Genomic DNA, 15,515 nt, shown 5'->3' with positions numbered 1-15,515 from the left:
AATGCTTTATGTTAAGGCAAAGAAACTTTCATAGAATCTCAAGAAGAATGAAAATGTGGCATGCAAAGGATAGACTAAGATGCTCAGCAGGGAATGACAGGGTTTAGAAGTAGGAGAATCCTTTAATTTCCCTTCTGTCAGTGCTGACTAGCCTCATGGGAGCTCAGTGCTCCTTACAACTCCTTATAGCTGCTAGGGCCCTAAGCCTTGTGAAAAACTTGTTTACTATGTAGGCTTAAATCCTGGTCACTTTTCAACTGGAGGCAATTCCACAGAAGGCCATCATGTCATGCTGATCCAAGTTTCAGAGAATCTTGTTCTGAGGAATGGGGTTAAAAGTTTAATTTTACTCTACAAGAAAACCATGCTCAGTGGACTACTAGTTTGAAGTGTGGTAAATAAAATTAATGCAGCCTAAAGGCTTAGAAAGATGAAAAACAGTTTAAGACCTCAAATTAGGCAGCAAAGGGAATCTCAGAGGAGAGCAGATGAGGGGAAAATAAAGCAGGCATATGAAACCAGACACCAATCTTACGTTCCAACAATGCTTGTGTCAACAGAGTTGCAGAACAGGTATGGTGATACCATTTGAATGGACAAAAGGAACTGGATGGCAGGAAAGGGGGTTGATAGGGATTCAAGAACAGTCTTGTTCGTCTTAGGGTCCTTTTCCTGTTCAGCAATTCTTTTGTGTCCTTATCAATCCAACACCTTGCCTAAGTAAGAATGACAGACAATCCATTCTTAATGACTTCCTAGCTTTTGAAACTATTTTGGTGTCAGAGAAAGAGTACACGAAGCTGCTGTAAGAACTTGGGTTTTTGTTAGGTTGGTAAAGTTTCTATAATGATATGACCATTTTTGTTTGTCTCTATATGTGATCTGCTTGGTGTTTCAAAAGAATGATGACTTTGTCACACGCTATTGGTCCAAAGGAATAAATGGCAGCTGCTAGGGCTCCAGACCCAGACATGGTCAGTGCTGTGTCAGCAGCAGCCTGGCTCACATCTTCCATCCCCGGGGGACAGCACATCCTCTCCTTGACACACCCACTCAACATTAACACCAAGAACAATTGCTCCCTGTGTCAAGTCCCAGCCCCGCCCTGAATCAGGACAATGCAGGGCTACATGACTCTATTCTCCAGTACTGCTTACTTCCTTTGCTTTGGATTTCCTTTGGGGACCAGCTTACCAAGAACAGTTTTTTCTTGTTTGAAACAATACATTTTAAAAGATGGTTAGTGAGGACACAGTCACTTTCTAAGTCTTTTTACTCAGTTTCCCTAATCTCTGTAAGGCTGCATTAACATACATGAATTTGATTCAAAACACAGAGAAAATGGACAGAAAGATTTCTACATCAAAGAGGACCTCTGACTGGCTCTATGTAATGAGGATTAGGCAACTATCACATGTAAGTATTTTTTTTGTTGAAGACATTGCTTTCTGTTTTCTTTACATATTTATGTTAGATTTGAGTTCTCGAATTTTGCGAGTGTACAACATATTAAAGCAACAGTACCAAGCAACACACATTTATATAAAAATTCAGAAAAGGAAGATGATACATTCTAACAACATATACTGTTAATACTAACAATTTACATTATTTCTCAATTCAGATCCTTCAATACTTAGAAATTTATCTACTCATCTACCAATCAGTCAATATTTATTAAGTACTTACCCTTGTTATAGTTTTTTTTTTTTGTAAGTTTGTATCCTCAAGAAATCAGTTTGGTAAAAGAAGAAAGACATGAAAACAAGTAATTATAATAGGCCTTATAGAAGAATATATATTGCATAAAATATGGATAAAGAAGAAAGAGTAGGCTGGGAAGGTGGCTCAGTGTAGAGTGCTTGCCTTGCATGCATGAGGCCCTGGGTTCAATTCCTCAGTACCACATGAGTAAAAAGAAAAAAGTCGGAAGTGGCACTGTGACTCAAGTGGTAGAGTGCTAGCCTTGAGCTGAAGAGCACCCAGACCCAGAGTTCAGGCCCCAGGACTAGTCCCTCTCCCACCCCCCCAAAAAAAAAGATGAAAGAAAATTTTCAGTGGTATATGCATCACAAAAGGCTTTAAGTATAAAGCAGTCCCCAAGTTTAAAAAGATCTGTCACATCCGTCCCAGGGGACCAAGCAGAGGCAGGGAGGCAAAGGACAAAGATTATTACAAGGTTTATTAGAGGAGCCATATTTGCCCTGGAGAGAGAGCACATGGCAACCTCTACTATCTAGGTAGCAGTCTGGGCAGAGAGAGGGAGGGGCTGTATAGTGGGAACTCCAGGACTGGCAGAAGCTCCGGTCTGGGTGGAGCTGAGGACCAAAGGTGGGCATAATGCTTACAAAGGTCAGTCTTTAAAAATGTATGAGAGACCACTTATGGGCTTTCCATGTATGGGTGAGTGTGTATGTGTGTGCATATGCACATACACGCACAAGTATGTGTGCACACATGTGCGCAGCTGGAAAGGCAGATGGGTTCCCTAAGTCCAAGAAAATGAGGGCTTTGTGAGTCAAATAACCTGTAGGTATTACCAATCATCCCTCAGAATAGACTAACTGAAATGAGATTTTGCTCATGCTATGAGTCTTGATTTCTGAAATCACCTATTTATTTCCTTCGGTGTGTTTTACTTTTGTTCTTCTTTATAGTGCAATGCATTTTGTGGTAAGGATGGTATCTTAAATTTAATTCACTATTCTGGTTTGGGAACTGCTTGCTGAAGGATGTCAGAAGGCCAAAAGTGTGCTTTGAAGGTTGGCAGCAGGCATTCCAAGAGAGCATTTTCCCAGCCAGCCAAATGTGGCCATGCCCTGGGTGGTGAGAGAGTCCTTACCACTTCAGTTGGTCGGTAGTATTTGAGATCCACAGTCACATGAACTTTGCCGGTTTCTTTACATCTGCCCACTTCATTTTCATTCTTTCCTTCCCACCTGCAAAGAAGATAAACACTTAATCAACTCCTAATTGCTTGGGAGCATTTGGCTCTGCTGCAGTCCTCAGGAGGCTCCCTGCCTTCTCCCAGCAGGAGGGGATAAGTCATTCTCTGCAGGAGCACAGGCCAGCATGCAGCCTTATTATTAGATCAACAGTGGCTTTCAAAGCCTTTCTAGATCTTTTGTGAAAGGTTAGAACTTCTTTCTTTCCAAAGAAATCATGATGAATTCAGAAGTGACACTTTAGCAATAAACAGATGGGACAAAAATAAAATGGATTGTGTAACTTTCAGGGATTTCAATGATTTTTGTACTTTTTAAGAATGCTGTTGATAAATCAATTATTATAATTAATGTTTTTATACTGCTCCTTTCTTCATTTTTCCTTTTTTTGGGGGGGGATACTTTTATAACTATTTAGTATTGACTCAATGCATCCCATTTGGGGATGCGTTCTATACCTCATTGGCCATTCAGTTCATCCTGACATTTATACAAGTTCCACTGTTCCCAGAAGTGGACTCCATTAATACATCTCAGATGATTACACTTTCCACAAATGTACAACTAGTTGTTCACTTCCTGGGAAAGGAGGAAGACATGGTTATGTCTCTACCATATCTTCTCTGACTAGACTGTGATATTATTATTATTAATTTTTTTTTTTTGCCAGTCCTGGGGCTTGAACTCAGAGCCTGGGAGCTGTCCCTGAGCTTCTTTTGCTCAAAGCTAGCACTGTACTACTTGAGCCACAGCACCACTTCTGGCTTTTCCTGTTTATGTGGTACTGAGGAATCAAACCCAGTGCTTTGTGCATGCTAGGTAAGCACTCTACCACTAAGCCTCATTCCCACCCCATGGGATATTATTTGAATTGGAGTTTCATACCCTAATCTCTTCATGGTTGAAAACAGCAAGTCTTTAAATAAGGATTCTGGGTCTAACTGGTGCCATCTTGGTCATGTGGTAGATGATAATTTTTAACTGGTGCCATCTTGTCTTCATGATGGAGGAAAGAGGAGTCCCACTTCCCAGGTAATGGGCATATCTGAATTCCTAGAGGCAGGAGCAGGGACTTGGACAATAGGTTACTGGACTAGTAACTAGTCCTTACCTATGACCCTGCCCCTGCCCCTGCCCCTATTTAGGCTGAGACCAGATCAGGCACTAGGACGCCATGTCTCATGTCTTTTGGCTCTACTCTGGTCACTTGGAGTCCCACTTCAGTTCTCCATCGGAGTTGATCTGGTTTATTAGTATCGTTTTTTTCCTGCTCTTTCTTTCTCTCCTGCTCTCATGGCTCAGTTTTCTAACAGTGTTAAGTATATTTGAGGGACTGCAGGTCTTTGGGACAGGAGTTCACCTGCACTAGCAGGCTTTGATAAAGACTCCTGATTCAGCCTCTCAAGATATGGCACATCTATTAACTCAGGAGTGGAAGAAGAGAGCATTAGCTTAGTAAGATACTTCACTATATGAGTTCTGAGGGTGTTGAGAGTGAGCATTAAATATTGAAGTACGTTAGATTTAAAATAGACTGAGTTTTGGAGATACAAACTGCATTCACAAAATATTTCTGATAAACCATCTGGATATTCTGTTAAATCACCTCTTGGTAGCAGACTAGAAATACTTCACTGTAGGAATATTAGTTTATTAGTGTGTTTAATTTGCCAATGGACTCAAGAAAAATATGGAAAATATCTCATAAGAAAGAAAATGGCACGATATGCTGCACAATATAAGATGGTCATTTCCTCATAATTATATGTTTATTAATTCTAAAGGAGGTGTTTGGTAATCTACTTATTTGGTTTAACTTCTTTCTTAATATTGAGTAGATCAGTTTGAAAAATTAATGTAGGGCAAAGTATTTCAAAGCAAGATGATCAAAGATAAATATTTGGAAAACTTAACTGGAAACACTGTATAGATGTGCTAGAGTAAATGAATTAAGTGCTTTGAAATGAGATAACCTAAAGTATCTCTTAAGGCTAAAGTCCAATCTTCATTAATATTTATAACTACTTAAATCCTGATTGTTTAAAAAATAATCTAATTTTAAACCTGATTAGTTAAATGAAATATTTTCCTTGGCTATGTTTTCAGTAAATGAAAGGATATTTATATTTCATATGCATATTTAAACTTCATTTGTGTTGTATTTTATCCTTCCCAAAGATACACAGTCCAATAGACAACTTCTCCAGGGAAGCCAAAGGGTTAACAGAAACAAAATTCAATACTGTTCTTTTTCTTCCATTTGTAGCTAAATTCTAGTCAATACAGGTAATGCTGTTTTACATAAACACATTGATTCCACTATCCTTAGATGTCACAAACTTGAGATGCAGTCATTCAAATCTAAAGGTCAATTTAACACACACACCACACACCATATTCAACATAAAGCCTTGGTAAAGAGATTTCCATGTGGGTCAGACAAGAATGAGACCACCTGGTGGGGGAAAGAGAGGGGAGTTTTTAGAACACAAGTCCTCAAACTTGTTCATAAGAAAGCCAGACAGTAAATACTGTGTGCAACGAATCATATACAAGCTGTGTTAGCTGTTCTTTTCTCTGCTTTCTTTTGCTCCTCCATTCTCATTTTCTTTATTTACTTTTACTGTTATACAAACTACCCTTTAAAATGGATAAACGTCATTTTCATCTCAAGGAAAATAAAACTCAGGTCTGAACTGGGCTTTGGCCTGTAGGTCAGAGTTGGCTTCTTCAGGGTAGGGGCATCTCCTCACTGTTAGTGAAAGGAATTTTAGAGTTTACTACTGATTCTTTTTGGTTGTTTTGCTAGTAACAGAAAAGATTTGGAATTTGTAATACTAGTTCAAATGGGTAAAGGCTAAAGGGTGGACATTCCTTATCTCAGTAGTATAATTTGATCTGGGTGCCAATGGTTAACAATTGCAATCCTAGCTACTCAAAAGGCTAAAAACTGAGGATTGTGGTTTGAAGCCAGCCCAGGCAGGAAAGTCTGCGAGATTCTTGTCTCCAGTTAACCACCCAAAAACTGGAAGTGAAGCTGTGACTCAATTGGTGGAGCTCTATATAGCTTTGAGCAAAAAAGTTATGAGACAGTGCCCAGGCCCTGTGTTCAAGTCCCAATACCAACACATTAATGTAACAAACAAAAACAACTTGGCAGACTTATGTTTACTTACTCTGGTACCTTCAGGTCTGAGCTACCAGCAAGCCTTTGGTATTTCTGTCTGGACACTTTCTGCTGGGCTTCTATCTGGTAAAAGCCTGAGTACAGTCAAAACAATTACTAAGAGCATGGAATTGACCTCTACAATTGATACAGCTCCAATCAAATGGAACTAGGAAATGGCTCAAAGCAGAACCAAGTTGGCAAATACCACTTTCTAGTCTGTAACAAGTTTGCATGAGGACAGTAAGCAAAAGTTTAGGCCAAGAGCCAAAAAAAAATTCAGTTACAACAATACATGAAACACTTGTATTAACAAGTAAAAGGTAACAGCTAACTTGTTCTAACAACGAATGTCATGACTCAAAGCAGAGATGCAAAGCCAGTGAAGTGACCATGGCTTGACAGGGAGTCAAAAGGAGACTCAAATAATTAACTGAAATTACGATCAACTAATTTAGCAGTTCACCAGTGAGATTCTTTTGTAATTCATTCTTTTAAAATAAATTGTTAACTTTTAACAAATATTAAATAGCAACAAGAAGCACTGAAAATAAGATAATCAGGCCTAATGGGGTGAGATAAGGTTCTATGAAAACCTACTCAGCTAGGAGCCCATTTAAGGAACAGCAAAGCTCAAACTGGCTAAGTCAAGTATGGAACTATTTTATGTGTACATGAGGGCGGACAATGCACCCTCATTAGTACCTGAAATATCACAAAGCTCTTAGATCTCCTTTTCTTTTCTTTCTTATGTTCTGAACTTCAAAAGTTTGTACAAGTCCCTCTAAGTGTCCAGTGCTTCTGGATCAGTCACCTCTCATCATTCTCCCTCATTTTGTCTGTTCCCTCTTTCTAGACTCATTTGACATTTTCCTTTTCCTTTATTGCACATATACATTGAATATTCTGGTTGTTTTTATCCTGTTCCCTTTATCATCCATTTACCCTCTGCCAACAACCCCCCTTTATAATCTTATCTCAGCTTCCTGAGATAAACTGTTAATTGTTCAAAAAGTTTACTCCATGGAGTTTCAGTCCCGCTTATACAATAAAGGTACCTGCACAACCATGTTCACTGCAACCAAGTCCACAAAAGCCAAGTTGTGGAAATAACCCAGATGCTCACAAGAGATGAATGGGTTAAAAATTATCTTTATGGAAAATGAAGTTTTAGGTAGCTATCAGGGAAAATGAAATTATGTCATTTTTAGAGAAATGTATGGATTTGTAAAGAATTTATTTTCAAAAAAGGTTGTTTTGTGAGGATGTGGGTATAGAAGATGGCTGTAGAGGCTCGAGTGTGGTAAACAGTAAGAGACACAAGCAGCTCTGGAAGATGTATGGCTTATGGATAAAGATGGTTGCTTGTACACTTTTGCTCATTTCTCAGGCCCCTCTCAAAGCAGAATGAATTCACAATAGCTTTAGGAGCAAGAAAGAGACAAGAGAAGCCAAATTCTTGAAGTGGAAGGTACATGAATGTGTGTTAGAGTAATTAGCAGAAGCCCTAGTGCGAAAGCTAAGAACAAACCCAATTTACACTTTCAGAAATCCCTGTACCCCCACATACTCTGAAACAGGCTGAGGCATCTGCTCCTCCCTACTACTCATCACTGACAACTGCCTCATCTTACCTGGGGAAGAGAATCACTGGACTTTCATAGCTCTAATAAGGAATATTTTAAGATGTTGAAAACAGAGGGGTGAGGGGCTGGGGGATTGAGTGAGCGTATGCAAGCTGTAGCCTGTTTGACCCCACTCAGCTCCCTAGATCAAGAAGCAGCAGTTTGGATTACATCTCTTTTCTTTTTTTTTTTCCATTTAAAAACTGGTAATTAAAAAATAGTTAAGAATATTTGGAACAACGTGGAATATGACAATCTACTTTATCAACAGTTAAACTTTAAGAAGTCTAAAGATAAAGGCAAGTATTTCTTAGTGAAAATTTAGCATTTCATTTGAAATGTATTATAAGTGATAACATTGAAATTTTTTTGAAGTATTCAAAATTTTTTATTCTTCAGATGCAAGAAATGAAAAACTGCTATTAAAAAGTTGATTACAAAATTACAAGTGTAACAATACACGTAAATGATATGATTAAAAGTTAGTTTGACATCAGTGTATTAAATTTTCACCTTAGAAAGTCCTTTACATAGCATAACCTTTACACGACTTTTGAAATTAGACAACATTGTCGTTTTATCCCAAAGAAATATAATACTATATGGACCTAGGAAAAAAAGGAATCTTAAACTGTTTCTATATGGAATGCAATCTGAAAGGACACATTAATGAACCTATATATTATAAAACAATGTAGAATTCAATGTATTATATCTAGGAGAGAATAAAATAGATTATGGACACTATACAAACATAGAATATAGAATATTTTAAAATATACTTTTTCAGAAAAACACCGGAAATATCTTTAGTTTCTATACTACTCATTTCAACAGATAAGTTAAAATTTAAAGACAGTACCCAAAGAAGGCAAAATACCTCATTAATAATTCTTTTTCCCACTATTATAATAATTCTTACATTAATTAAATAATGGGAAATATTTTAGCAATGCTAGGTTAAATGAAATGAAAAATAAATATAGTGCTGGGGAAACTAGATATCCACATGTAGAAAGACTGAAATTAGACCTTTATCTCTCATCTTGTGCCAAAATTAATTCAAAAGAAATCACAGAAACAAAAGTATAACCATAGTGTGTTATTCAGCCATAAAAAAGAATAAAATAATGTCATCTTCAGGAAAATGGATAGAACTGTAAATCAAACTAAGTGATAAGATGAATACTGAGATAAACACAGACAAAGATACTGTTCCCTCTCTTTAAAAAAAAAGAATGACATGAGTACAAAATAGGGAGGATGTTTTGGAATAGGAAGTAATGGAACTGGAGAGGGTGAAAAGAAGTTGAGGTGAATATGATTGAAGTACCTCATACACATATATAAAAATAGAATAAAATCTACTAAGATTGTTTAAACAGGAGGGAAAGAGGAAAAGGAAGAGTGGTAAGTGGAGTGAGTTTGATTAAAAATACATTATATACAAGTAAGTGTTGGTGGCTCACACCTGTAGCACTAACTCTTCTGAGACATGTGATTTGAAACTATCCAGGGTAAGAAAGTTCATAAAACTTGATTTCCAAAATATAGCCAGCAAAGAGTTAGGCTGAAGGTATGGTTCAAGTGGTAGAGCACTAGTTGAGCAAGCAGCTGAGTAAGCACAAGGCCCTGAATTCAAACCCAGCACTGTAAACAAACAAAAAACTAATGAACATTATGTATATTTACAGAGATATTACAATGGTTTCATTATAATTTTTATAATTAATTTGTATAGGAAGTGGCACTGTGGCTCAAAGTTGTAGAGTAGTAGCCTTGAGCAAAAGAGTTTAGGGACAGCACCTAGGCTCTGAGTTCAAGCCCCACAACTGATCCCCCCCAAATTAATTTGTACAATCAATATACATAATAAAAAATAGCAACTTGGAAATACAACAAGCAGGGTAAGAAAATTTTAAAAATCCAAAATAAATCATCCCATGTACCACCTGTAATATTCTCAGACAGAAAAAGAAAGATAGCAAATAAACAAGAACAAGCTACTATATTAAAAAAGGATGTTAGCCAGGCACTGGCTCATGCCTGTAATCCAGGCTACTCAGGAGGCCAACATCTGAGGATTGTGGTTCAAAGCCAGCCTAGGTAGAAAAGTCCATGAGACTCCTGTCTCCAATTAATCACTAGAAAACTGGAAGTGGAGCTGTGGCTCAAAGCCGTGAGTGGAAGAGATCATTCAGGGAGAGAACCCAGATCCTGAATTCAAGCCCCATGATGACAAAAAAAAAAGCAAGAAAAAGAAAAAGGATAATTTGAAATGTAAGACATTTTAGGAAATGTAAATCAAAACCAGAAATTCAAATTCAGGAGACAATTTTGAAGATTTTTAAAGAGTTGAGAAAAATCCCCTAGAAAATAGAGCAAAAAGGTATACATGAACCAGAAGAAAATTAGGATTGTCCTCATGAAGTAGTATTATAGAATTTCCAAAGAGAATGTAAAAGTAATGGAGCAGAAAAAAATTATCTTATACAAAGTTTGGCCTGCAAAGTCATTTGGAACATAATGGACAGACACATGTGCTTTCCATATGCTTACTGTTGGTTGCCTGTAGCTCACTTACTTATATCGATAATTGTTTTGCCCTTGGCAAAAAAGAAAAAGATTAGAAAAAGATTTGCTACACCTGGATATTATATATCTGTAGACCAAAAGGTTTTCTGCACAATGGCTAGGTCTAGACCACCTCATATGATGTTTCAGAGCACTAGGAAAAAGGATAGGCCACAAACACTTTCAGAGGGAACAAACAAAACTGTGAGTCAGATAGCTCTTAGTTTCTTAAGATAACACTGTAAATTAAAGGACAACACAGCAACACCTTCAAATTTTTCAAGGAAAATTATTTCCAGCCTAGATATCTATAGGAGTTATGGTACTAATTTTTTATATTATTATTCTCAAAGACAGACGAATAATATTTTCATGTATACTTGTTCATAAAATATTTGCTTCCATAGACCCTTTTCAGGAAGTTTAAGATTTTCTTTATCAAGATGGACATGGTGGTGTACATCTGTAATTTATTTACCTAAGAGGCTTAGGCAGGTGTCCCTCCAGGTATTCAAGACGATTTTGCTTCACCAAATGAAGATGTTTTGAAAAATATGTAGGAGCTTGAACTAAAGAGCAAAGCTAAGAGAATCCTTCAGATGAGCGTGAAGGAAGATCTTGTATGTTGATCTTTCCAGGGTAGGTCAGGCCAGAAGGTTCTATTGGGGAAGGGATGACTGATAGGCTAACTCAGAGGATTTGAAATCCCTGTAATGTGATTTAAAACAGGTGGAACAAAGTTTATGGTATAGTTGGTGATAAATGCACGGAAAATGAAGCAAAAGGAGAAAGAATACATCTAATAGGGCTATAATAAACAGAATAATTGCATGGGAAAAAAAGAAACCATTGGTTAGTGCTATGAATACCATTCATATTTATGAGAATTTAACACGGAATATTCAACTAATCAAAAATTAAAATATAACACTAGAATAGAAAGGGAACAAAGAGCAGGTAGAAAATAATGCACTCATGTTGGATAAGAGCCCAATAGATAGTACCTAGAAGAGTAAAGCCAAAACCCAGCAGTATGTTATTTAGAAACATGAGGTGGATGAATGTTAAGATAATCAGCTAAGGGAGTATAATAGAGTACAAGAGGATTTCTAGAAAGAGAGAACACAGAAAAACAGAGTAAACAATTATCTTAAAAGAAATCAAGGTAATTTACCAGAGCAGAACAGTATATATTTCTAGATGGAGAGGGTCCAGAGAGCTTCAAATAATACATGGGGTTGGTTGTGGCACATGGGGTAGGCAGACCAACAGAAAAAGCTGAGATTATGACAATTCCTGTAGAATGACTGGAATGACTATAGAATGACTAGAAATTATGTTGTGAAAAAGGAAATTAATAATGAAGGGGAAGGGACTTGACCATGACAGACTTCTTCTGAGCAGCCTTTCTGCATGGCAGAATGACGTAAAATGGGATTCAAACTGGGCCAGCCAGAGCCCTGCCCCACACATGGGATTTCTGTCCCTTATATCCCCCACTAACTCAGCTTCCCTCAGGTCTCCTGCCACTCTACCGCTAGACAAGGTCAGGGATAGACATCTTTGAAGCCATCAACCTGTGCTCCAGCACCAAGAAAACCTCTCTTGGGTGAGTGGATGAGTTTCAGAGAACCCTGAGAAAACGTCTGGCCAACTGTGGAGAGGTTGGCTTCAGAAACCAAGGACACAGGGGTGTCTGCTGAGTGGGTGGTCAACAGGCATATGCTGATAGCAATGGCGGAGATGTGAGACTGCAACAGGCTCTAGGGAGTGGTAGAGAAGTCTGCTATGTGGGAGTGACAGAAAGGAAATTTTGGGAGAGTGACTTGTATACCTTGCAAGCAGGAGGAAAGGAGGAAGGGGAAGAAAGGCAGGTAGGAGTACAGGTTGATTCCCTCCTGGAAAGAAGATGGCCCTGCTCCTGAAGGGCAACAGGAAACAGGGTATAACCTGTATGCTCAGGAGGTCACCGTTTAATCAAGATCCTACTTCAGTGTTAGAAGATAGCACCAGGGAATCGCATAGATGAGAGAGCCTCAGTTACACTAACTCACTCCCATTCTTATTTTATATTAAGATGACAGTTGTTTTGATGTAAAAGGCTTCTAGGTAGCAAGAAGCCCAGCAGTTAATGTTGTGATTGATAAAATACAATAAAGAAAGCAAAAATTTTAGCTGAATGGGGTGGTGTATGCTTGTAGGGGGCAGAGATCGGAAGGATCTCAATTCCAGGTCAGCCCAGACCTCCCTTCCCGCCCTAGCCAAAAAACCAGCAAAATCAATAGAAAAGCTGGGCGTGATGGCATGCACCTATCATCCCAGCTACAGTGGTTAGTGTAATTAGGAGGACTGCAGTCCAGAGCAGTCAGAACTGACAAAAGCAAGACCCAGAACTCAAAGGATTGGGGATATGGCTCAAGCAGTAGAGTGCCTGCCTTTAAGCATAAAGCTCTGAAATTTAAATATCATCAATATACGTACATCCACACATATATACAAAGAGAGTAAAATTTGCTTATTGAGATTACACTTATATTTCTTCTGTGCTTTCTGTGTCTGTGGGCCCTTACATACGTTAATTGCTAAATCCTTTCAAGAGTCTGGAAATCTGTAGTTTCCAAATGGGAAAGAAGTTGTAGAGGATGAATATTTTCCAGGAGGCCATGTCGGAAACGGGTGCTGAAGCCAAGATTGCAAAGCCAGGCTACATTTGGTATCAACCTGGGTACAGGCCAGGCCAGTATTTCACAAGGCTGGAATGAGCTGGTGGGTGTGGCATGTCTAAAAGGGTACTGTCTTTTTTTTTTTTAGGATTTACAATTTTTTATTACTGTTATTATTAAGTACTTATACAAACAGATTATAATCTTGCAATTCAGATTATGAGTATAATGCTTCTTGGTCAATGTTACCTTTTCCTTTGTTCTCCATGTTCCCCCTCTTGTCCCTACCTCGTTACATAGCTCAGTTTTTACACGTATACATTGAATATACATTTGCGCACCCTCTCTTCCTCTCTCCCTTCCTCCATTCTTGTGATCTCCTTTCTCTACCACTCAAAACATGTTTCCACTTCCAGGAATTCATTTTGTTAAACAAGTATTGTCATTTTTATGGGGAGAGTCCATCTTAGTAATAGTGGTCAGTTGGTATATATTTCCCTTGATTTTTTTCTTTTTTTTAAAAATCAGTGAAGTTGGGCACTGGTGGCTTACACCTGTAATCCTAGCTACTCAGGAGGCTGAGATCTGAGGATCACGGTTCAAAGCCAGCCTGGGCAGGAAAGTCTGTGAGACTCTTATCTCCAATAACCACTAGAAAACCGGAAGTGGTCTGTGGCTCAAGCTGTAGAGTGCTTGCCTTGAGCTGAAGAGCTGAGGGATAGTGCCCAAGCCCAGAGTTCAGGCCCCAAAACCAACCAAAAAAAAATCAGTGTTACTGAGAAGCTGTTCAACAAAGAGGCTATTTTGAAATTGTCCTTCACATGCTTTACCTCTAAGAAAACCAGACTTGTATGATAAACTAAATGGAAAAGGCTTGTGTATAGTGCTGTCTATGTGGAGGTAGAGTTAAGAGATTGAAAAAAAGATCAGTGATGTCTCTCTTTAGTTGTTAAAATGGCAGCGAAAGAATCTTTAGATACCATCTAGCACTAAAACAAACCTCAACATCTCTATGTTTTCTTTACATGAATTGCTAAATATTCTTTGGCTGCTTGATTTATTTTTATTTATTCTGATGGTTGTTATAATTGGTCCCAAAAGGATGCAGGTAAAGTTTCTCTGCTTTGCAAAAAAGATACAGAGACCTTGTTACCCAGCTGGAGAGGACTAGCGTCCTCTCTGCACATCTCTTCTGGGCCCTCTGCACATCTCTTCTACCTGTAATATCTGTGCTGAATCTCCATCTCTCTTCCTCTTATTCCTTACACATTTGTGCCAAGCAGTCCTAGTTCTAGTCACTGTGTGAGACCAGGTACTGGACCTGGTCTCTCCTTCAGGAGCTTGGAGTCTAGAGACTGCCATAATCTTGCGAGTAATGGCAGGATACAATAGGGAACTGTCAGGGATGAAGGAAAGTAACACAAGACAGACCTGGTTGAGGTAGGGTGTCTGCCAAGGGAAGATGTTTTAGTTAAGACTCAACGGATGTGTGGGAAGTATCCACAGGAAACAGGGAATCATAGGAGCAGGTTGCTTTTGGTATACTCAAGGTGGTAAAGCTGGTCCATCCAGATCACTGGCTTGCCCAGCACCCACATACTGTTTCTTACCTTCTGCCTCCATGCTTTCTCATGCCACCCCACCCACCTGTGCTGCTTTCCCTTGTCTCCACTACCATTCACATGGCTCCCACTTGAGCAAGGAATGCTTGATTTACCTTTGTGCAGACATCCCTTCAATCTTCAATCTTGATCAGGGTGCATGCTATCTATTTATTACCATCTTTTTTCCCTTATTAAAAATGTGCTCATATTAACTATCAAACAATTAGTCTACTCTTATCAAGGGCAAGGAAATGTTTGGCTTTGAGAGAAAATGAGGTGAACATATGGTCTGTATATGGAGCATCTATATGTACTGGGTAGTGTGCAGCTGCTCAATGAGGTAACTATGAAGGAGGTAGTTATTTTCAGGATCTAATAGATGCTGATTTAAAAAAAAAACACCTAAAATTGACTTTCTACCCAGTAGAATGAGGGCTGCTTGAGTGCTAAGCACAGCCATCACTTCAGGGCTCAAACTGGTTCTTAACACATGCTAGTAACTCAAAAGGCTGCTGTGTCAACGTGGATGCGCATTATTTTAGGCTGCAAGATTTGTGTTTTTTTTTTTAAAAGGTTAAAACACATGTCTTAATAGATTATATTAACTAAAGAATAGGCTGTTCTCTGTGGGTTTGCTCAAAGTGAGATTTTTCTAATTGTAATGGTAGTCTAAAGGAAGGATTTTCTTTAGTGTGATCAAATGGTCACAGGCTCAGCAAACTCTCTGAGAAGGCCTTGCAGGCGTAAAGGTAGACTCTTTGTAGACCTTGCACCTTCTATACACCCTTCCAGGTGAGGTCTCAGAACTCCCAATCTAGGAGATGCTGTCATGTGCTGGCCAGCACCCAACACTTGCTATCTCAGCAAGAATTGTAGAAATGGGTGTCTTTTCTTTTCTTTTTCTCTTTTCTTTCTTTCTTTCCTTCTTCCTTCCTTCC

At 38.5% G+C, this 15,515-nt stretch overlaps 1 protein-coding gene across 1 annotated transcript in view; it reads right to left on the bottom strand.

The window, feature by feature from the left end:
• Positions 1-15,515, bottom strand: part of Gmds (GDP-mannose 4,6-dehydratase) — a 552,983-nt gene that overhangs the window by 89,405 nt on the left and 448,063 nt on the right. The window contains exon 9 of the mRNA XM_042680355.1: positions 2,843-2,939. Within this exon, the coding sequence (XP_042536289.1) occupies positions 2,843-2,939 (97 nt within the window). The remainder of the gene's footprint in view (positions 1-2,842; positions 2,940-15,515) is intronic.

This window comes from Dipodomys spectabilis, unplaced genomic scaffold (assembly GCF_019054845.1).
Source record: "Dipodomys spectabilis isolate Male_0828 unplaced genomic scaffold, ASM1905484v1 ptg000059l, whole genome shotgun sequence".
NCBI classification, from domain to species: domain Eukaryota; kingdom Metazoa; phylum Chordata; class Mammalia; order Rodentia; family Heteromyidae; genus Dipodomys; species Dipodomys spectabilis.
The sequence above is the reverse complement of the archived record's forward strand: the minus strand, read 5'-3'. Positions and strand labels throughout refer to the sequence as shown.